The sequence below is a fragment of the Varanus komodoensis genome, unplaced genomic scaffold (genome assembly GCF_004798865.1).
Source record: "Varanus komodoensis strain SLA01 unplaced genomic scaffold, ASM479886v1 scaffold1, whole genome shotgun sequence".
NCBI lineage: Eukaryota > Metazoa > Chordata > Lepidosauria > Squamata > Varanidae > Varanus > Varanus komodoensis.
In genome coordinates, this window is record NW_025335268.1 from 50,673,027 (window position 1) to 50,697,709 (window position 24,683).

The following is a 24,683-nucleotide window of genomic DNA, read 5'->3' on the forward strand; positions in this document are numbered from 1 at the left end:
AATTTTGCTATGCCATTGTCAGATATGGCAAAACAAGAAAGGATTAATGGCAGCAGGTTTCCATTCAAAAAAGAAGATTAAAATGTCTGTGAAAGAGATAAGGGAGACTTACTAAGTTCTATATTTATTTATGAGTTATCCATATAACGGATGCTGCTAAATCACTATTCTGTTTTTACTGATTTGCTAGTTTTATTAAGTTCGGGGAACATTAGCTGATTGTTGTGAGTCGCAATGACTTCAGAATGGTGTGAGGATGAATAACAAGATAAAAGTATTTAAATAAATAAAATTGGATTTTATTGTGGTTATATTGCTTGGGGTTTTTTTTTTCTTCAAACAAGGTATCTATAAAAATGCAAAAAACTTGACTTTCCAACTGATTTACAGCAGAATTAATATTTTTTTCATTCAGCTCACATTAAAAAAAAAAAATCAACCTGTAATTGGCATGCTAGTATTGCCTATTCATTTGGGCATGATACACAGGCAGGGTAGATTTGGTACCTCAAAGGTAAGCTAGTCATTCAGGGTTGCCGTAAGAAACAAGGACAGAGAAGAGGTGAGCAACGTCCTACGAAATTCCATGAATGCAACAGAAGCGCCTGGACAGTGTGGCCTGCATCAGATTAATGATATCTTTTGCTGATGTTAATACTGCTATTTATTGAGAACCCAATAATCTAACTTTTATTGCAAAAGAACAATGGTCACTGAAGTGCCACCAGCAGAATCCAGGAAAGCTGGGACTTCCGGCACATTAAAAATGAAGTTTATTCTAGCTTAAATTTTCATGGATAGTGTGCAGTTTTAAGAACAGCTTCCATGGTCCATAACTCTGTCATTTTTCCTATCACAAAATAACACTGTTAGCCCTCTGGAAATCCCAAACACATTTACCAGGGAGAATATCTCCACTTAATTATATGGATTTTCCATTTAAGTGCTGCAAGTTCCATTTGTAGAAATCATACAATCCCCAAATCCCCCAGCTGGTATTCCCCCACCTTCTAAACTTGAATTGGCTTCATAAGCATCACTTTAGTATAGTGACTCAGTGACAAACTTTTGCTGAACTCTACACTGCGCATTAGTTTTTGTTTAAATATTATTGTGTTGCTTACACTGTACACATTGCTTTGTTTACATTGTTGAAGACTTGGGGTGTGTTTCAACTATGATTTTCTTTTGATGGAATTATATTTATATCTGTTAACACAGGGGGATTTGAAAATGAAATGATGACTTTGAAACAGAGGATCAAAATCAATATCCATTAAGTGAATGAGGACATTTTGACATATGACACAATATGAATTAAGATACTTTTATCACCAAACCATATCTCAGACATTACCTTTGGTCAAACAGAGGCGCCTAAGAAAGACAGAAGCATTCATTTTACACCATGTTAAGTGGCCGCAAAACCAAGAATAATTCATAAGTTAAAGAAGTGATAACTGAGAAATTCAGTAAGACCTATATGAAGATTCCTTCATTTATCTCCTGTTTGTAGAAATAGGGAGGGTTAGAAACACAATATATGGATAGAAAGGACAGATGGCAAGGATATGTGCCAATATATCATATCCAATATGAGTCCATGACCCTACTTGGTGCCTTTTATGGAAAACCTGAGTGTGGATAAGATAATTATTGGACCCCAGGATAGCACTTCCCTCCCACGCCAGTATCCCACATGCTGCCAAATGCCAGGTAATTCGCAAGGCAGTGAAGGCATCAGTGCCACTTTCCTCCCCAGGCTCCTTGGATCAGAATCCCACCAACTGGGAACAGGCTGCCAGATGGTCTTGGCTTGCTGAGACTGCTCTGGCACATTGTACAGCTGTGTAGCACAGCTGTGGCAGATGGGTGCAAGGACCAAGAAGCAAGCGGAAGGAGGCGGAAGGAGGAGCATTGCTTCAGAGGGCACCCTCCACACCAGGTCTCTATGAGGATCACTGACTCGGTGGATATACCAATCATCCTGCATTCTGGTGTTTTTTTAAAGACCTCACTTAATTTTATTCCATTTATACTCAATGGACAGGTGTGCACATCATAACAACCCATGTAGTGATTTGGCATGAAGGGTTCATTGTCCTGTGAAGCAGCCATGACAAGCCTGACAGACAATGAAGTTCATCATAGTTGCTTTGTTCCCCCTTTCTTCCTCCTGGCCCCTCAGTCTTCTAGGCAGCCTCCTTAGGGAAGAACAATACCCTTCCCACTTCCTTCTGGATTGCAAGACTGAGCCTTACTTTTTTCAGCTTGCTGTGTTTGACTTGTCACCTGCCCTCCCACTGTGCCAGAGTTGGCTAACTTGATATTTTTTTTAAAGGAGGATAAAATTGAAAACAGCTCTGCATTGTGGCATAGGGCACTCATAAGCCAACAACTATCCTTGGCTGACAATCCTGGCTAGTTTGGACTCATATAACCATAACCTATAATTGGATACCATCAGGGTTCTCTACTTTCTGATTTGTTTACCCATGTGCAGAGTCCCTTCCTTGAGAGCTGCAATGATGTAATCATGTACCAGTGGCACTCATGAAGGGTATGGAGCAATATAGCTTGGTACTGTAAATGATGATCTCCTCCCCACCATGTTTATTACGCATCTTCTGCTGCTGAAATAACATGTAATAATACATTTCTTAAAGTGTTTCATAAAAAAAAAAGCAGTCTGTTATTTCTACAAACTGATTTGATACAATTCAAAGTCTATAGTTTCTTTCCTCATTCCTGTACAGATTAAATGCACAAAATAGATAAAACCTGGCAATAATAATATCTTTAAAGTAATCTAGGCTGTACTTAGCTGACCTACGCTAGATTTTCAAGATCAGAAGCTTAGCTGTGGCATTTTTGTGGTGTGAGTTGTGTACAGCCAAGATAGTTGTATGCATATTCACCTGAATGTAGGCATTGCACTGAATTCATTATAGGTGCATTTTATTGTATATTAATTTATTATTTTCCATATAAAAGTATAATAAAATAGAACAGTTGAAACTAGCTTACAATAAATTTTGGAGTGCTCCTACGCTGCCTAAACTGTAACTGCAATCTTTTGAATTTCTCACATTGTTACAGACAAGATTGCACCCAGAGCATCAGCCTTTTGCTTTATGGCTTAGTTTACATGACCCCTGGAATATATATATATATTTATTTAAAACATTTCTATGCCATCCCATTTGCAAAAAGCCTTGGGGCGGCTTACAAAACAGAATCATTCACACAATTAACCTTAAAAATTTTGGAGACACTTCGGCACAGTATAAAACCCAATATAAAATCCAATAAATAATCAATTAACAATTAAAATAACTTTTAAATAAAAAGGTCTTGGCCTGGTGCCGAAAAACAAATAATAACGGCACCAGGTGGACCTCTCTGGGAAGCGCATTCCATAGACGGGGCGCCACCACAGAGAAGGTCCTCCTCCGGGTACTCACCCTCCTAATATCTCTCACGGAGGGTTCCCGGAGAAGGGCCTCTGCTGCCGATCTCAAGGGGCAGGAGGGCAGATATGGACACCGGCGCTCCTTTAGATAACCAGGTTCCAAGCCATTAAGGGCTTTATAGGTGATAACCAGCACCTTGAATTGGGCCCAGACTTCGATGGGAAGCCAGTGAAGCTGATGGAGGACTGGGGTTATATGAGAACAATGCCCAGTCCCTGTCAGCAACCTGGCAGCTCTATTTTGCACCATCTGAAGTATCTGGACCATCTTCAAGGGCAGCCCCACATAGAGCGCGTTACAGAAGTCTAATCGGGAAGTTACCAGTGCATGTGTCATTGTTGCCAGGCAATCGTTCTCCAGGTAGGGATGCAGCTGATGGATCAGCCGAAGCTGAAGGAAAGCGCTCCTCACCACCGCCGTCACCTGAGCTTCTAATGACAGCTCTGGGTCAAGGAGCACTCCCAAGCTGTGAACCCTGTCCCTCAGGGAGAGTGCAACCCCATTCAGGACAAGGTCCAGGTCCCCCACCCCAAAGCACGAGCCACCTACCAACTGGACCTCCGTCTTGTCTGGATTGAGTTTCAGTTTATTGGCCCTCATTCAGCCCATTACCTCGGCCAGGCACCGGTTCAGTACAGACACTGACTCACCTGGATTACTTGAAAACGAGAGGTAGAGCTGGGTATCATTAGCGTACTGATGATTCCGCAGCCCACATCTCCTAATGACCTCTCCCAGCGGTTTCATGTAGATGTTGAATAGCAAGGGGGACAAAATGGACCCCTGCGGAACCCCATGGCCTAACTGCCATGGCGCAGAGCCATAGTCCCCCAGCACCACCTTCTGGAATCGGCCATTGAGATAGGAGTGGAACCACTGCAAAGTACTACCTCCAACTCCCAATTCCGCTAGCCTATCCAGAAGGATACCATGGTTGATGGTATCGAAAGCTGCTGAGAGGTCCAGGAGAACCAACAGGGACGCACTCCCCCTGTCTTTCTCCCTGCACAGGTCATCGTACAGGGCGACCAAGGCAGATTCAGTACCATATCTGGGTTTGAAGCAGGACTGAAATGGGTCCAGATAATCAATTTCATCCAAGAGTGCTTAGAGTTGTCCCGCTACCACCTGCTCTAACACCTTTCCCAAGAAAGGGATGTTGGCCACCGGTCTATAATTGGCAGCCATCTCTGGATCCAGGGATGCCTTCTTTAGGACTGGCTGAACTACCGCCTCCTTTAAAGGGGCAGGTACCCGGTCGTCCCTTAGAGAGGCGTTGACAACCTCCAGGATCCAGGTCCCTATCCCGTCCTTGGCTTTCATAAGTAGCCAAGATGGGCAAGGGTCTAGAAAGGAGGTGGTAGGATGTACTTGTCCAAGCACCTTGTCCACATCATCAGGCCTCAACAACTGAAACTCATCCATCAATTTTGGACCGGACGGCAACATTGGCACCTCCCCAGAAGGTTCTGATTCACTAGTAGAGTCCAGCTCGTGATGAATCTGAGCGATTTTCTCCTTGAAATGCTTGGCGAAGTCATTACAGCGGGCCTTTCAGGGTGGCACGAGATCTTTCTTGGGGCCTGGGTGAACCAGCCCCTGTACCACCCGAAAGAGCTCCGCTGGACGGCATTGTGAGGAGGCAATGGAAGCGGAGAAGAATTTCTTCTTCGCCGCCCTCACTGCCACAGCATAGGCCCAATAATGGGCTCTTGTGTGTTCGGTCAGATTCATCCCATGATTTCCTCCACCTGCGCTCTAGACGTCTTCCAACCCGCTTCATCACCCATAGTTCAGGTGTATACCAAGGGGATGAATGGGCTCTGCCAGGTGGGAGAGGACGCTTAGGAGCGATCATGTCAATAGCCCTGGTCATTTCCCCATTCCATAGTTCAACCAAGGCATCGACAGGAGCACCAGCCTTATCAACCGGGAAATTCCCCAGGACCTTCAGGAATCCATCTGGATCCATCCGGCTCCGGGGGCGGACCAACACAATTGGGTCCACATCCTTACAGAGGGAAAGGCCGCTCTTGAGCTCAAACCTCATGAGGAAGTGATCTGACCATGACAGGAGTGTCAGACACAAGTTCCTCACCCTCAGATCATCCTTTTCCTGCCCCATCGAGAAAACCAGGTCCAGAGTGTGTCCACATTCATGGGTCGGGCCTATGACATGTTGAGACAGCCCCATGGTCGTCATGGAGGCCATGAAGTCGTGAGCCGCCCCGGTCAGAACCGTCTCAGCGTGGAGATTGAAGTCCCCCAGGACCAACATCCTGGGAGTCTTCAACACCAAATCCGAGATGATCTCCGTCAGCTCAGGCAGGGAATCTGTTGGGCAGAAGGGTGCATGGTACACCAAAAGAATCCCCAGTCTGTCTCGGTCACCCAACACCAAGTAGAGGCACTCTAGACCCCCCTCCCCTCCCCTCCAGGCATGGTCGGTGCTGGATCAGATACCCGGGCGGGCACAGTTGAGAGAGGGAGACATCCCCCTCTCTCCCACCCAGGCCTCTGTAATGCAAGCCAGTTCGGCCCCCTCATCCACAATCAAGTCATGGATGAGGGATGATTTATTGTGGACCAACCTGGCATTAAGCAACAGCACCAATGGGCCTAGGGGGCGGTTGACAAGAATATACAGGAATATACAGAGAAAAGCATATTTCCCTCAAGATTTGGTGCTTGGGAGAGGGCTTTTGGGAAAAAACAAATCTCCAAATATATGAAGTCATATGCTTATCATATTCCAGCATGTTTCCCTGTTTCCCCCAAACTTTCTTTACTATAAAATGCTGACTCTTATTTTGTGAAAGGAAATGCACAAGTTTGCTTAACACAGTGGAGTACCTTTAAAAACATGTTAATTGCTTTGATGCATGGAATGATTTACTAGATAGATTTCACAGCACCTAATAAGCTGTCCCGAGATGCTGAGGCATGAGGGGACGGCATATAAAAGTTTTAAATAAATAAATTAATAATAGTGATTCTAATCATTGTTAGAAATAGGATCAGTGCTGCCATTATGTTGGATCAGTCACCTCAGGCAATTGATTATGGAGAGTTAATCAGGCTGGGGACCTAGGTAAATGGGTGGTTTTGGACCAGTCACAGACTTTCAGCTTAACTGATCTCTGTTCTAGATAGACTGTAAGAATACTCATTGTGTGTACTTGTGCTTTCCTCAGTTCCTATAATCTTGAGAGAACATATGCAACAGCAGTGTTTAAGGTCTGTTTGCTTCTTAGAGATGGTAATTCCTTCAATTCTACAATGGAGCTCTTGCTTCACATTAAGAAGAAAAAAATCCTGTTAATTCTTTTCCCTCCACATACCTGCTCCTTGGTGGTTTCACAGCTTTTCTTAAGCTGGCCCATACTCTCCTGATAAAAGGCTGAGATGCCTCTCCGAAGCTTAATTACTGGCAGTCAGAATCTGAAGCTAAATTATGCTGGCTTTTATCCTTTTTACCCTCAGCCTCCCACCACCCCCACACATGCACCCTGCCCCAAACCTGGGCCCTGTGAACTTCTCTGAAATGGAATTTGGCCCTCAGGCTGAAAGAGTTCACCATCCCTGCTACACACACACACCAGAGAATAAGAAGCACTGAACGCACAGGGGTGCCTGAGAAAATACTTAGTGCATTGCCCTGTTATGCATGTGCAGACTGCAGAACTAGGGGAGGAGTATTGCTGCTCAACAGATGGCTGTAGGGATGCTTTCAGCTTGCTTAGCAATAGGATCTGAAGCATGAATATTTGCACATCAATGTTGCATGTGGTATAGACCTAATATCCCCATGCTTACATTCCAAACATGCAGCAAGCAGTTATTCTGCAGAACGTGGCTCTAATGTCTACCCTTTAATGATAATTTTATGGTACAGATAAAAAATTGTTATCCATAAAGAAAGCATAGGTTTAAAACATATTTGTGCGTGTGTGCATGCACACATGTGTTACAATGAAGTCTGTTATATACTGCACCCAGAAGTGCAGAAGAGCAGGCGAATGAACACTTACTGCAAGAAAGATCTGCAGAGAACTGTGCGCCACTTCGATATATTGGTAGTCAAGAACACACCCTGAGACAGTGATGTAGCGATGGTCTTCCGGTGCCCAGTCCGGGGCTGGGGTCACGGATATCACTGTGCAGCCTGGCCCATTCTCCATCCACCAAGAACGGTGCATTGAGATATTGAAGGTGAGAATAAGATCTGTCTCCTGTCAAAAGAAGAGAAAAAAGAATCACAGACTAAGCTTCAGTTTGCTCGTATGTTCAGATAACTCAGGTATTTAGATCCTTATTTATTTTTAAAGATATGAGAACTAAGAGGAGCATGGATTTAAATTCTTTCTCATACTCAGCACTGAAAGTCCACTTTCAATCGCCATGATCCTATTTAGTTTAAAACAGGACAATGCATTTATAAAACACAGAATATGGATATGGTAATACAATCACCCCCATTCCTTAACATTTCCCTTCTGCTTCCCGAAAATGCTTATATGCAGACTATTCTATGATTTTTCTAACTCTTTCCAAGGTGGTGCTTATTGCTGAAAGCCATTTCCCAAGGCAATGAGGCTGTGTCCTGTATTTTCACTGACAACAAAATCTGCCAACAGTGGCCCTATTTAGTAGAAAACAATATCGAAAGAGAACTGGCGCATGTGCTTGGCTGCACACAGAAAAAAAAGGCCCTCTTGTCAGAAATGGCCTCTCTGAACCCAATCTTTCCTACATATTGTTCAGACTTTCCTACTAATATTTAGCAAATGAATAACAATTTTAAAGTAAATGCACTGATCCAGAGAACTTCAGTGCAGCAGAAGGCAAGCGCCCCTGCTGCTTGCTTTATGACATCCTCAAGTGATCCGCTCTGTCATCTCTGAATCCATCGTTCACTGGTTACATAGTGAAAGGGAGGCAAAAAAAGTGACCAAATCAATCTCTTACTCCCTACAAGATGTAAAGAGTACTTGCTTCTGTCCAGTCCAAAAGTCCTAAGGGCACTGAAAGAAGCACATGCTTCCTAATAAGTTTAGCCCTGCTTATTAGAAGCAAAACATATCTGGCAGTGAGGTACTAAAAACAATAGATTCATCTATTATTGTTTGTACTGTATGGTTTGTATGGTTGTATTATTGGCTTGTGTCTATTGCTTGGATACGTGAATGTTTCAAGAGAAGTGCCTGTATTACACACACCTGGTGGTGCATAGTGCTGACTGAACGCATTTTCAGTGGACTCTAAAAATGTCTGCAGTAACAAGGGACTCTCTCCCCCTCCTTTCCTTGAGTAGCTGCCGTATGTTCTCTGCTTAACATCTGTGTTCAAAGACTGCTTCAAGAAACAGCTGCCTTGGAGCTGTAGAACTTAACAGGAAGTGTTGATAAATGTTGGGCATGTCAATATTGTATTCTTCCCTGTGTCCATGTTGAGGATGAATTTATAATCCCAGTTCAACAAAACAGTTGCTTCCTCTTTGGGACATAGCGCTACAGCTGTGCCAGTTTTGTTTATTGCCTGTGAACACAGAGAATCTTCTGTAACTCCTGGTGATATTTTGAGAGCTCTGTTAATAAAAATTAGTGTATTACAGTAGATTTTGCATACGGCTGAAGACTAAGAAATGGAGGAGAAGAGCGGCATGAGTTAAAATGCATCTTTCTTCACATTTCTTTGGTGATGAAATATGATTTGGGACAAATAAGGTATGGTTTACTCTAGAAAAAAGGCCTGGAGTTGGCTTCGCATGGCAATTATCTAGACAGCTTTAGACTTATGCTGGCCTTAAGAATGCAACTGAAATCATTATTGTATCCACTGATTGTCTTCATATCCTTCTATTGTTCAAAAATTATGGTAGCAAAAATTACAGTTCAGCTGATTTATTTTAAAAAACCAAATGGTTGGTTATATGTACAGGGTTTGCAACTGTAAATGTGAACACTGAAATAGAGGCAATTTAACTTTATCTGTCTCTTCTGATGCATTCTAATGAATTCACTATCATTTAAAAACTTTTCCTGGAAGGTCTATATATCTATATATCCATAGTGACCTTGGATGCCCCTAACAGATACAGGGCAGTATAGAATTTTACAATACTCCTGTGGAAGAACACTGAGGACACGATGCCTGATTGCAAAGCAAGCCTCAGCACACAGAAACAGCCAACAGCTGAGATAAAGGCATGTGAAACTACAGTATAACCTTGTAGGGTTTTTCAAGAATGTCTTTAAGTATGTGAATAGAAGGATATGGACAATTCTTCAGTGGAGATATCAGAAGTGGGGTTCCTCAGGGACTGGTGCTTTCTAACTTGCACATAAATCATCTGGATTTCAGTGAACAGTGAACTGTCCAAACTTTGATGATGACACCAAATTATTCAGGATTGTGAAAACCCAAGCAGATTGTGAACAGCCCTAAAAGGATCTCTCCAACCTGGGTGAATAGGAAATAAAATGGCAAATGTAGTTTAGCAGATCTGTAAATGTAAAAAGAAATACATGGGGAGGGAAAACCTCAAACCATAGTATCTCAGTAGATTCTGAGCAGGTAGCCACAGAAGAAATTAATCTTGGGGTCATGGTGCATAGCTTCAGTGCCTCTTCAGATGGGAAGCATATCTATATAAGCTCCTGTACAGTTTCTCCCAACTCCCACAGATAAGATAAAAGCTTCAAGGAGGCAATTCAAACCAGGAAAACCAGGCAGAGGGAAATGATTCAAACTTGGTCCTCCTTGCATCAGTGTTCTGATTGTCTTGACTTCCTTCCCCTGACAGCTGCTAGATGAGAAAGACTGGGAGTTCCAGTCCAGCACATCTGGAGGAGACCAGGTTGGAGAAGGCTACTTAGAGTTTAAAAAATCAGCCACATTATACAGCAATAGATTGAATTTTAGGGAGCAGCTGAAATCACACTTAAAAATGGATGTGCTTTTCAATGCTAATAACAACAATAAAACCGTTTCTATTCAGCTCCAGTTTTCAACCATGATGTGCCAAATTAATTTCACTCTAGATGCCATAATAAATTCAACAATGTGAACCCTGCTCTTCCATTCAAGACTAGATTAACCACTTGGCAGTGTGTGCTCTGGAGCACCAGCTGAACCAGTCTGCAGCATGGGTTGTTCAGTCATTATTGAGAACATTTCTTAGTGGAGAGTATTATGCTTGCTACCTTGTGCTGATTCCCCTTGAAAAACACAAACAGTACAAAACATGGCAGCTGGTCCCTTATCATGGGACAGGAGAGCAGTAGCCATGATCTATTAATTAAAGAACATCATGACTAATCCAAAAAATAAGATACAGATTGTCTGCCTAGCAAGGAACTGATTTGCTGTATCTCCCATGCTGGGACATGTATCCACATCCCATTTAACCATATTCATCGATGAATCTGTGCTTTGGGGCACTTTTAATGCAATCCTGTGCGTACCTACTCAGAATCATGTCACATTGGGTTAGGTGGGCATAGAATGGCGGTCTAAATTTTCTTATAAGCTGTGTGCTGTGCCAACAAGCCAAGTGAAGAAAGTGAGCTATATATGTGCCTTCAGCTGGGCCATTTCTATTCTTACTATTGTTTTCAGTGGATGCATAGGCTGCCCAGCTCTGTTTGCTTGACATTTGCTTCACTTAATATGTAAAGTATCATAACAACAGCCAAGATGGCAAATTGCTTTGCAGCGACGTACCTTTCTATAAATATTTCATTAAGCGTTAATCAATAATTGATAGAGGTTACAAGTGTATTAAAGGTAAAAATGTGTTCTCTTGCTGTGTACAACCTCTCAACTCCGACTGAAAAGCTTATCTTGGGGGTAGTGGCAAGAAGCAAGTGTGCAAAGGGAAAGATCCCAGGAAACACTCATAAAAATAGGAAGAAATTTTACCAGCCACTCTGTCGGTAAAATGACAGGAGTCCATGGGGGAAGTCACAGTATGAGGAACTGATGGCAAGGACAGCAGAAATGTTATCCTCACCCCAATTACAATGCCAAAGAGATCTAAAGGTATGCTGTAGAAAAGTAACCGCATACCTTTCTAGAGAAATCTTTCCAGTGTAAGGATGGGTGTTACGTATATTAAGGCAAAAGCCTATGCATATTTAGATAAAAAACCACATGCTGGAGATCCAGACTTCTCTCTGCCTAAATATGCACAGGATGCTTTCTGAGACATAACATGCAGAATCAGTACACTGAATGTAGTAAATGCCGAGTTCAAGTGTTGTATGTATAAATGGCTAAGCTGGAAGATTTGAGGCCTTAAGCCTGCCCTAAAGAAGAATTTTATCCTTTGTGAAGTAGTGATGTTGAACTGCAACTGCCCACTCCAGTGCTTGCTTCAGCTATTAGCACACATTAAACATGGTCACTGGAAACAGCCGGATTGTTTTGAGTGTTGGCTCCTGAATCTTGTCTTGAGCACTGGCTGTTTATGCCAAGAGATGTTGGTGATGAATTGATTTTTGCTGCCAGAGTGCAGTGCCATCTCTGTTGAAATGGAAGTGCCACACCGGGGTGGCCAGGATGCATTGCAGGTGAGCCTTGTAAAGAATTGGTGGACTATTCCTGCTTTTACTTACTGTAGGATTGACAGTCTGTGGCTTCACAGAGGAACCAGTGTTCAGATAATGCTAATCTTAGATCCTCCTCCCACCTTAGTCACTGGAGGGTTGACCCCAAGGTAGGGTGGCCATTTACGAAACACCAACAAAGAGGACCGTGGTCTGCATAATATTTGAATTTGCATATACTAATGAACTGTTGCAAACAACCCAGAATGCTTTTGCCTTGGGCAGTATATAAATAAATAAAGATTATAGATGCAAATTTACAGTTCACCACACTTCGGAAAACTGTGTTCACATGATCTGTATGCCTGCTTGTTGTGTCCACTGTCCAGATGTTAACTACTGAAGGACCCCATTTTTATGACACTTTATGATAGCAGAATTGGACTGAACAGTCCTTCAAACATAGGGCATTTTCATATAAGGGGTATAGCTCTGGCATTCTTTCAAAAGAGGACTTTCCTCGGTAAAAGAGGACTCATGGCCAACCTTGGGCTGAAGGCCAAGAAAAGAGAAAGAACAGGTTATGCCTTAAGAGACAAAGAAACAGGTGAAGGGAACAAAGCTCCATATTCACCCCATCTGATGGAAAGGCCTTAGACTTACCAAGGCAAAGGGCGACTGACCTTTCTTCAGCAGAGCTGAGCCCATTTGTGGTGGTCTTGCTAAAGTGGCCAGGAGTTCAGACTGCCATTTCCAGCTCAGCCTGCTTGGGAGTGGGGTGAGGTGGACTGACAGGATGCACAGGGAAACTGACTGCCTTCTTTGGCACTGACCACCCTGCTTGGGAGCCAAGGGCTGCCGCTGTCTGGAGGTAGCTTGGTTTTTGCCCTGCTTCCGCTTCCTAGGGCCATCAAGAGTGTCAGAAGAAAGACTCCATTACTGGGGAGGTTAACAGTGTTGCTCTTTCCTTGTTCTCATTCTGTCAGAGAAATCTGGGTCTCTGCAACCAGCGCTGACACCACTGAGAATGAAAAAAGGATGGAAAAGATGCCTTTGGGAGGGGTGGATGAGACTCCCTAGCCCTGTAGCAGCCAAGGTCCCAGATGCTAGGACCTGAGAAGGGAATGACTGGCACTCTCCCACTGCACCTATAGCAGGCAGCAGCCAATTAACTGGTGGAGGTGGTTTGTTTTCAAACCCTGGCTCTCCCTCTCTATTCATGGTTTACTAGTTATACACAGAAAATCTGTTTTAAAAATAAGGGACATCCAATTTTTCCTGTCCTCCAGGCATTGTCCAAACAGATTGAAAGAATATCATAATTACTGTGGAAAATAAAAGGTCAATGGAGGCTTAAAAAATACAGCACCACAATGCTATCACTCAGAACATGTCACAATCAACTTCTGTGCTGCTGCTAAGGAATGACAAAAACAGCTAAATATTTATGGTCATTTAAGAAAAAAAATAATTTTGAGCTTCCACTGCATATGATAAATCCAAGGGCAGGGAGAAAAATGATTTGAAATTTAGATGTGCCATTAAAATTAAAAGGCATGTTCCAATATGTCACATTTCCTAAATGTTCAGAAAAATAGATGTCTGGATCAAATGACTGTCAGTGTAGAGCTGGGCTGGAAACATATGGCCAGTTGTTTTGGCCTACAATTGCCAAAAGCTGTTGCCAGTGTGTATGCTAAAGCCAATGGAAGCTATATGCTAAATATCTGGATAGACACTAGCTGCCCACCCCCACCTTGGCAATCATGTTTATTCAGATTTCTGTTTTTCTGAGTATTCAGTATTTTTTCCATTTGTGTATATACTGTGTGGAGAGTAAGAGAGCGAGAGAGAGATTGAGAGAGCCCTATTTTTGGAAATATGATAAATTTGAATGCATCCACTTTCCATGATTCATCTAAATTTTAAATCAATATATTTTTATTGATTCAAATGACTGCTCCTGACCCACAGACCTTCAGGTATGCACAATCAGTACTGTCAACTTTGGCAGCAGAAATGGTGCGGGGGGGTGGGGGTGGAATATGCCCAGGAATCAGTTCTAGTACATCGGGGAATTTGGGGTGGACTGGCTTCAGTTTTGCATGGTAAGCTTAAATACAAATGCCTAGAATCACTGTGATTCAATGCTTTACATTTATAAAGCAAAATGGCATACTTACAATCTCTTAACAGTGAAGGAGTAACTAACCTTTATTAAATTATCCTGCCTATATACAGGAATCTCTTATGCATAAGAACCTAAGAAATACAAGACCAAGGATCATCTGATCTAATAGTCACACAAGGCTAACTCGAACTCTTTTCTGCCCACCTCTCCCTTACCTTACATGCTGCCCATGTCCAACCATCTGCTTTTCATGCATGCCCGACTGTACAAGAATTATGAATAAAGCCTTAGGTGTTTGTAAGAGGAACACTCTTCTTTATCAACTAAGGACATCTTTTCCCTATTCTTTCTTCCAAAGAATTTAGAGTGGTTCACATTGCGTATGTTCCAATTTTATGTGCATAACATCAGTGTGAGAAAGGTTAGACTGTGAAAGAGTTTAAGTGGCCCAAACAGTTCCAATAAACTTCTTGGGTGAGTAAGGATTTGCTCCAGGTCTTCTTGAGACAAATGATAATGGATATTGTAATGGAGAGCAAATGGGGGAGAGAGCAAATAAAAAGGTCTCAATGGTTTGACACCTGTTTCCACAATTGTATCATTGTTACTGGACTGAGATGTTTGGTTCTGAAATATGTAACCAGAGTGTATATTGTATCAGTAACCTGGATTAAAGTACTTTTTAATGCAAACTCTAGGTCTGTTAAGGCTACATTCATTTAAAAGTTTCTGTGGGTGTGGCTGAGGCCTTCCAATATTATGAGCTTCTGATCAAGCCAGTGATTTGCTACTGATGGAGGAGCTTCGGTATTCATTCAAGTGCAACCCCATTTATTTCAATGGAGGAAGCAGAGACATGTTCTACACATTCCTTGTAGACAGAGGCATGCCACAGTAGACGGCAGATATACAGCACACACAACATGTCTTTATTCTACAGCCAAGACAAAAATGAAGCATTCTGGCCCAAAATGCGATCCCTGGCCAATATCCTGACTGAACAACCTAGCGCAACTACAACTGCTATGATGCTCAGCTGCCAGACACTTGGAAGCCTCTTGAGATGTCTTGATATTAAACCCTACCTTGAAACATAGTAGACTTTTGCCTGCAATATCTGAGACCACCTTCAGTCTGTCCCTGCCTTACAAGTGACACGGTGTGATTCAGCACTTCATGCCTGCTACGTCCACTAAGGTCTCATGTGCAGGCCACACAGAGAACTTTCTTGCTAGCTTCCTTCATCCCTGGTGCCAAGTTCCGGATCTGTGGATCTAATTCTCACACTCTGCTGCTACTGGGAGTCGCTGTGCACACTAATCAAGCACGGAGGAACCAAGCATTCTGCATATATGTATTGCTGCATGAACTAGGCCCAGGCTTCTTGGTTCCTTTGCCTAGTTCCCTGTCTGTTGCTACAGAATAGACACATGAGCACAAAATGGTGTTGCTATTTTGAAGGAAAGGGTTGGGAAGGGTTGTTATGGAAAGACCTCTCATTCTGGTGGCTCAGCAGGCTTTGCAGTGCTTCTCTCTTTCCCCCTACATTATGAGACCCATTGCACAAAAGGACCGCCATTATCCTTATCATATAACTTAGGAAACATTGTCTGTAGGGCAAGTTTTAATTGACTTGAGTCCATAATGGGGAAAAAACCTTATTCAGCCACCAGCTCTGACTCCCTGAAGTCCTTCCAGATACCTTCGTGCACTAAAAGCAATGAACCTTAATAAGAATGACTTGCTGGGCAGACAGCTGCAAACAGAACTCTCTGCTTCTGAGGGCTGAATCAGTGATTGAAAACTTTATTTAAGAATCTGGCAGATGGTAGATTTACCATTCTAACTGTGGTGTCTGTGTCAGCTTCTTAAATTAAGTTTTCAATAGCTGATTTGGCCCTGGGAAACGCAGAAATGGGGTTGAACTGTCTCCTGGGGCTTCTCATACTACATTTTTTGTTTGTGTTAAGTACTAATGCAGAATTAGAGGGACTACTGTGTCAGAGAGCGGGAAGATCGATGCTTTTATTATGTTGAATTGGAAAGCTGGTATACACAATGGGGTTCTGGCTAAGGAAAACGCTAGTGAGCACTCCTCCTCCCTTTCTTTGTGGGGTTCAGAATATCATGGAACATTATGAAATGTTAACTCAAAGTAGCAGAATTAATCCCATATAGCCAATAATTTAGAAGAACGCAGTGAAATATAGATTTCATGAAAAGAATATGTATTTCTCCAATAAAGAAATAGATCACCCATAACAAGGAAGGCCCAGGTATTGCATCTATCAAAAGACAGAATAAATGGTAAACTTACTTTCTGACACTGAATTGTATACAATAATGTGGCTAATAAATTAGCTCTGGCAGTGAACTGTGCTTGGGCCTCTTTACATTAACACCTTTTCTTTTATTTTAAAGCAAGCCAGGCTTTCACCCAAGAGTGTCACACATGTTGTGGTGTGTCTGTGACATGACTAGACACCCATTCCATTCTTTTCACTTTTTTGGAGGGGGCCCATGCACTTTTGTCAATGGATGGGACAGTTTTATAGTTTGGGAGTCTCCAAGTGGTCCAATGTTTACAGTGCCCTGGTCATGGCATACAGAAAGAGTGCTGTGCTTAATATTATGATTAACAACACATAAACATTTTATTCAAAATGTAACATGTAGATGGATAGCATATCTTTCCCACTGCAAAAATATATAGCATTTATACCTCACCTTCAGCTGACAAGTCTCTTCAAGCAGCCTACAGAACAATAAAAACATCCCTGCCTTCAGACTTATAATCTAAAAAGCCATAGCAGAAAAGGAAAAGGGGATGGGCAAAGAAAAGAAGAGAAAAACTCTGGCACCCTTTTTAATGTTATGCTGTACAGTGGTACCTTGGCTCACGAACTTAATCTGTTCCACGACTCTGGTCACGACCCAAATTGGTTGTGACCCAAGTCAAATTTCCCCGTAAGGTCCAATGTAAATAAGGTTAACCCGTTCTGTAACCACATTTTTTTTTAATCTCAAAAATTTGAAACACAGTGAAAAAGAACAAAGTAACAAAGAACAACAAAGATTATGGCCATCTCTCCCCCCTCCCAGCACGATCACAGCCATCTCCTCCCCCCCACCGAGCACGATCATGGCCATCTCCCCCCACTCCCCGAGCATGACTGCAATCGTGCCCATCTTCCCTGCACAAGCACGACCGCGACCATGGCCATCTCCCCCAAAACATGATCGTGGCCATCTCCCCCCGCTGAGCACGACCGTGATTGCACCCGTGCAGGGAAGGTGGGCGAACTCGTGATCATCACCCGATGTGGAGTTCGTGACCTGAGGCAATTTTTTTCTGAAATTTCTGTTTGCAACCCAATTTGGTTGTGAACTGAGGCGTTCGTGAGCCGAGGTACCACTGTATTTATAATAACTACCTCTAATGCAGACATGTAGTACAGTGGTAGACAACATAGCGACTTGCTATGGGGTCCTAAGAAGGTGCACAGAAGCTAAATTTGTTTCTGGTTCTCTGCATGGCCACGGATGCCATTTTTAGTTCGAAAAATCATGTTCAGCAGACTGTGCATGTGTGTGTGTGTGCTGGTGGGTAGAGGACATAAAAAAGGCACCAGACCTCCCAAAGTTGCTATCCATGATGTCATAATCATGGAACAGGGTTTGAGCCTCAACTCCATCACGTTTATTATTATTACTTACTAATTTCATCTCTATACTGCCCATAGACAAAACTCTTTGGGTAGATTACAGCAAAGAATAAAAACAACAAAATACCAGATAATTTCTCCCCATCCTACTAAACACATGAATATGTTTTGTCCTGTCCTGCCCACTAGCAGACTATTTCTTGGAAAACCTGCATATAATCGCTTAGAATGGGTCAATGTATAAATGTGAAATGTTTTATATCTGTAACTACTCAATTTTAGATTTAACCACCCATCCTCTGTTTAGGGAAATGACATAAATCCCATAAACTTCAAAAGTTATTCTTAGTAATACACTGCCAAATGGATAGAATCCAATGGGACACTTCCACCTGTGCTGATTCTTTTCTGCCCCATTGATTCCCCATTGCAAATGTACTGGACAAGTGGGACCCACTGCTTATGCTGGGGAGATTTTGTGCTCCTTTAGGGGAAACACCAAAGCAACGGGATGTCAGAGCTCATTTATGCCAGCTCTGCCAACTTACCTCCTTCCAGAAATGAGTATTTCCACTCATGTCAGGTTGCTGTGGAAGTGCTAATTTGCTGTTGCACAAGCAGTGGGGCCTTTTTATGTAATGCAGTCAAAAGGATGGAAGAAAACCAGCAGGGATATAAGTGCCCTGTTGGATTCTGCCCAGAAGCTTAAAGGACTTCCCAACAGTAAATACATAGTGCTATAATACCCTTTAAAATTAGAATTATTTGTGTGCCGCTCTCGCTGAGTAAGTCCATACATACTGAGTCTCCCAATTTTTAGCAAAGCTCTGTTATTTAGTTGATTGATCTGAAATCTCCAATTATGTGCTATAAATCTCTTTGCCACTATATATGAATGCCTCTGTGCAGGTTCAGTAGGTTTAAAGTGATAAACACATGCAGATAGGTATGAGAAAATTTCTGCCATCCCCCACCCCCTCGAAATCATCAGGGCCCACAACCACCTTGCCAACACTGCAATCATCACTACTGCTTGCTGCCAAATTTTGGTGGCAATGCAATGTTGGGAAAAAGCTGGATTTTCTCTTCAAAACTAGGTGTGCTCAGAGTACACACGTTGTTTTATCGCACACATTCCTAGAATCCTTAAATGAAAGAATTTTGCATTAAAAAACTGCAATGCTTCCCATTAACCTTATTTTAAGGGAAGATGCAGGCTTTTCTCACCACTGGTGCACTTCACTGAAATCAAGAGACAAGTAGCACTACAGTGGAACCAGTGGGAGCTGCAAAATGGGTTGGGATGGCAAATGCCACTCTCGGGCTTCATGTGTCTCACCTCTGCAGGGGTTCCCAATGGCCTAATATGGGGAAATTCCCGACAGTAGTCAGAAATCATGTTCCCAAACTCCCACACCATCAAACATTCCCACCAAAGCTGAAAGTGTAAACCAGCCTTCCCCAACCTGTTGCCCTCCGAATGTTCCAAATAACATCCCACATTCTCGTCTACTGTTCATTGTCAACTGGGGTTGAAATCCAAAACTTCTGAATGGCATCAGACTGGGGGTAGTGGGAGTGAAGCAAAACACTTCTCCCACAATCCTCTCAACCAAATTTACTATAATTTGGATCTATTAGAAGAAGGCTTGTAGGGACTATTTATCACCCACTGAGAATTTTGCATCGTGCTTCCATTTTATTAGTTTATACTGCCTACCATGCTCTCCCAAAGACTCATTGTGTGTCTCCAGTGCAGCTCATAAGGTGGCTGATCCTCCAGTTAAGGAATCACTCGAAAAATTATAAATAGAAAACATCACCCTTATCAGTTGAAGTGATAGAAGCTTTTATAATGAATTCCAGAGTGAGCGTGGGCTTGCTGTCCTGCTTGATGATAGTTTGGCTGCTTGCAACTATACAGCTGCAAGTGCTGATAAACAGATACAGTGATCAGTGCAGTTTCTTCTTCAAGACTGTTCCCTTTATCAATGCATCATGCACTCCATAAATTTTCACAATTATCCAAAAGTCTTAGGGATTACGGTGCAATAAAAATCCTAGATGCTGTGACACTGACATTATAGGCCTTCTTTGCTAGGATAGTACCACATAGTTAATCTTTAGCATGCTTAAACTTTCCTAATAGCCCTCTGCCCATCTGCTTCTAGAGGACTTTCCTTTTCAGGATTTTAAACTAAAGATTCCCAGCTTTAAGAGGTTACATGCAATACCTTTGAAGCCTTTGAGCTGGTAATTTCATTAGATAGGAATAAATATGAATTGACCATACACAATGCTGAAAGGCTTAGCATGTTCTGACCTGGCCCAGCTAACCTTGTCATCTACACCATTAAGCTTTTATTTGGAAAGGCTGATAATGCCCAATCAGTATTCAGCTCAGAACTTAATGGAATAGTTGGGGTTTTTTTAGGCTAGTTCTATAAAACATGTGAAATTAATCAGAGATAATGGATCTCACTGAGGAGAGAGGGAAAGATCTGCTCTTCTTTGTTATTGAACATTATTCAAAAAACAGGAGGTGGCCAATAAGATACCAAATGGGTTTTCTCTCTGTTTGCCCTTTAATGTTTCTCAGTGTTTGCTGCTCCCAGTCCTAATAATTCAGCACAAAAAGTAGATGCAGAATGAGAAACTGTGACTGCTTTATACCATTAATCACTTCTTTTTGTGATTCATTCATAAAGCATTATAGGTTTTGATGTCGCCATGCTGATTTCATCTCTAATGCACTTTGTTTTAATGGTTTCCAGAGGCAGCCTTCAACTAATACTCTTTTTATCACTGGTATTATAAACATGTTGTCCTGTGGCTGCAGAGTTATGTTCTAAAAAGGAAGATAGGATTCAATTGTATTTGATTACCTCTTACAAATTTACCTCTTACACATTCTAAAATTATGGATCTAGCATATGCATGCCCATAAGTGAAAGGCAAACTATAGGGAAAGGATTTATTAACCCATGCAGTTTGTTTTAGAGTCATGCCTGTTACTTTGCCATATGGAGAATGTAAACACAACTTTAATTATCATTATCCTATTTTCTATATTCTAATATTTGCCGATACATACCTGTGTTTTAAACAATGAAACTACAAATATTCTCTAACCTTTGTGGAAATAATTCAGTGATTCTGTTTACTGTTGTGTTCAAATATAATTCTTTGATCCTTAATCTCATCACATGGTATCCTGTTTAATGGCTCATTGTTCTTTTAAAATTTATTAGGCAGATTAATTATTTTGCTTAGTGTTTTAATAACAACAACACTTAGCTTTTTGAATTAATTGCTGCCTTGAGCTATGAAGTACTATTAGCACTGAAAACCCAATTTTTACAGATGGGAACATTAAGAGAAGATGATAGGACATCTTGACAGCAACCAGTACATTCCCATAATACAAGCACTGAAGAATTTTCAACACTCTCATTTTCTGCCGAAGTCATTAAATATTATTTGATAGGGCAAAAATGGCAACTTATAGAGATAAGGCTATAGAAAAAAAAGAACATTCTGCAGGGTAGATCAACAGCTGCATGCATTTTGCTTCTTTTACTTGCCCCTGCAAAAGAACAACTGCACTCTGGAATATGACTGGCACACAGGGATGCCTCATCTCAGGCTTTATAGAGTTGTCCTCTCTGCTTGAAAGTCTGTCTAGTCAGTGTAAGATTAAAAACAGCTTATCAGATATCTTGAAATTTTACATCCGTACTTAGCACCTCAGTGAGCAGACAAAGCCAAGACACGAGTTGCAGGTCACAGTCTTCTGCACGATGCTAAGAGGCACTGTACTTGCATTTAAGAAAAAGCATTTCTAAATTTGCATTTATTCATATAAATCAATTCATGCATATATTATGCTAATCCATGCCCTTTCTCCTCCCCTCCTTCTTTTGGTGATGTAATTTCTCCTTTTTTGGGTAATACATAAGTAGCCAACCTGCCCAACATATGGAGAATGATCTGTTCCCTGGTTCCACAGACCTGGTGAGAATTACCACACATAGAGCCCTCAAAGCCATTGATTTAAATGGGAGGGGAACTGCCAGTGGAGCAGTGTTTCAGAGGTTTTGGTGGGAGCATAAGGGCTGCCACATAATGGGCTTATCTACCTCAGCCTCAGGGGGCATCGGTACTATTTTGTAGGGTAGGGTAGTTGTCCACCAGAGCCAAACTTGGGCATTTTATGTAGATTTTATGTATTTTTAAGTCAACATCTCTCTTACTAAGGTCTTAAAAGATATTTCAGCTAAACCTAGGATTAAAAGATGGAATAAGTATTCTACTTGGAATAAGCTAAAAGTATGTATTTTGCACATGTCTCCTCTCAGTTTTTATGATCAGGTACATTCAAGAAAAGATCACTTTCAAAATAGGAAAACAGTCAAGTATATATCTGCTAGATAGATCTACGAAGTGCCAATTCACACTGTTTCAGAGTATGCCTTAAATATTCTGTTTTATTGGGTGGTAGACTGAAAAAGGGAAAAGTGTTTTAAAGCAAAATGTTTACTTGTAACACTGATTTCTTTGCTACTTCAATTTTTATTGTGAATATTATAAAAAACAAAACTGGAAAAAAGAAAGTGGATATATATGGAGATCCAGTGCGGTGTAGTGGTTAAGAGCATGGGACTGGGACTCAGACGATCTGGGTTCTAGTCCCTGCTCAGCCATGGAGCCAACTGCGTGACTCTGGGCCAGTCACAGCCTCTCAGATCAAAAAGTAAATAAACAAATAAATAGCTAGCTTTCTTGCATGAGCCAGAGTAGGCTGGGAGATCTGGCTCCAACCCCCAGTGGGTAATGTAGTTCACTGGCTAACTTCGGGCCAGTCACTGACTCTCGGCTTAGCCAACTCACAGGGATATTGCTGTAAGGATAACATGGAGAGGAAGGGAACAGTGTAACTTGCCTTGAGTTCCTTGCAAAAGGAAAAGAGTTTGGATATAAATGTGATGTGGTATCATCATCATTATCATCAAAATGAATCCCTTGTACATATGAAATCAGGGTGGAAAGGAATCCTTTTGAAATCTGTCCCGCTAGGATTCATGACCTACTCTCAGGCTTGGTCTGGTCCTGCAATATGAACTGAGTCAAAAGGAAGTCCACAAATGCTCACAGATTCCTAGATGCCCAACGGCAACCTTCCCTGGATCACTGCTGCCAGCGATGGTGCCTTGGAAGAGTGGAGCTGTAAAGCGTGCATGCCAGGTGCCATTCGCAGGGACTGAACTACTTCACTGCCTTCTACTGCCAGCAGTGGCGTGGAACAGTGGTCTTGAGGCCACATGCCATTTGTGGCTACTCACTTCTTCACCCGCTAGGACTTTAACCCGGGTAGAGTGTGCCTGCAAATGCTGGGGAATAATCCGCTGGATTTCCACCCTTGATAGATCTACACATCCCTATAAGGTGTCTAAATACCACTCATTCAAGTGTACTTAGGTCCTCAATCCACCACATTATAGGAGGTGGACATTTATCTTTTCAGAAAAGGGAAAATCATGTGTTAACTCCCAAGCAACAAGTAAATAATTTAAGATAACATGTTTATCAGTAAATATTAAAGAACGTTTCAGGATAAGTTTATCTGTATTATGACCGCCTTCTGGATATTGACAGAACACAAAGACAGGAAAAACATTATTAGCCAACTTAGATAACCCCACATGAAAAGACAATGTGGAATCAATACACGAGACAAACATTTTTGCTGAACAAGACATATATTACATCCATTGGCAGTACTAGCCCAGGCATGAAAACAATGACCCATTGATTCTGCAGAACAGTCCGGTTACCTGTTTAAGATCCTGGGTATCATTGAATCACTGAAGATAACTCTCTTTCTATATAAATGTATATGAATATGAGCACCTATATTTCTAAATACACGTGGGTTGATATAACTTACTGAGCGACCTCAGTAAGTGCTCCCAATAGCAAAGGAGACTCTGAAGCTGTACAAGTAGCAGGACCAAATCAAGATACTAACAAGTGTTGCAAGTGTAATTATTGTAATTCAGCCACAACAGCAAACCGGATTTAGTATTCAGAGTTGAAAATGACTAAAATTCATCATAACCACCACTTAACTGTTCCAAGGTAAAAATAAACTTATCCATCCAAGTGTGTTCCATGAAGAATTTTTTACCAATCTCAATTTCCCCACAGAGCCAGTTTAGCATGAGAAATGGGTCAATTGATAGGGTATCAGATTCCACAGTAGTCAGAGACTACTGTAACTGCAGAAAAAACTCTGCCCATTTTAGTGTGCCAAGACCTAATGCCACCCATTTGGAGAGAAGGTCCAAGGCATAATACTTGCAAAACTGAGCAAAGTGAATCATCTCATCTAAGTGGAAATGATCAAAGTTTAGAACTGGTCAACAAATATGGTCGATGGTCTATAATTTAAAGCAAGATTTAGAATACCAAATCCAAATTCAGATGTTCAGCACATAGCCATGGCTTAAGGGCATGGATGCAAATTCAGAACTGTGACCCAATGCAGAAGTGTATATGCACTTCACTACAGTAGAAAAGTCCTTACCCAGACTAGTATCTTGTTCAATTAAATGAAGGAAGCATATTTCTGTGCTTATAGGAAATCAGTTTCTTAATGTTTCAAATGTTTTACTTGCTAATAGAAGTGAGGATTAGCAATGAATCTTACATGAATTGAAACACGATTTTCATTTAAGAATGTACATTATCTCTGATGAAGGGCAACCAAGTAGAATCAGACACTTCCTTTTTTTCTGATATATTTTTACATATGTTCAGTGGTTTTATACTAAATCATGCACCACACTGTTCTCAACATGCCCTA

At 41.7% G+C, this 24,683-nt stretch overlaps 1 protein-coding gene across 4 annotated transcripts in view; it reads right to left on the reverse strand.

Annotated features, from left to right (window-relative positions):
* NKAIN2 (sodium/potassium transporting ATPase interacting 2) overlaps positions 1–24,683 on the reverse strand; it is a 527,111-nt gene that overhangs the window by 105,110 nt on the left and 397,318 nt on the right. For all 4 annotated transcript variants that reach the window (XM_044425259.1, XM_044425276.1, XM_044425267.1 and 1 more), the window contains one exon: positions 7,505–7,705. In XM_044425259.1, coding sequence (XP_044281194.1) covers positions 7,505–7,705 — 201 coding nt within the window. The remainder of the gene's footprint in view (positions 1–7,504; positions 7,706–24,683) is intronic.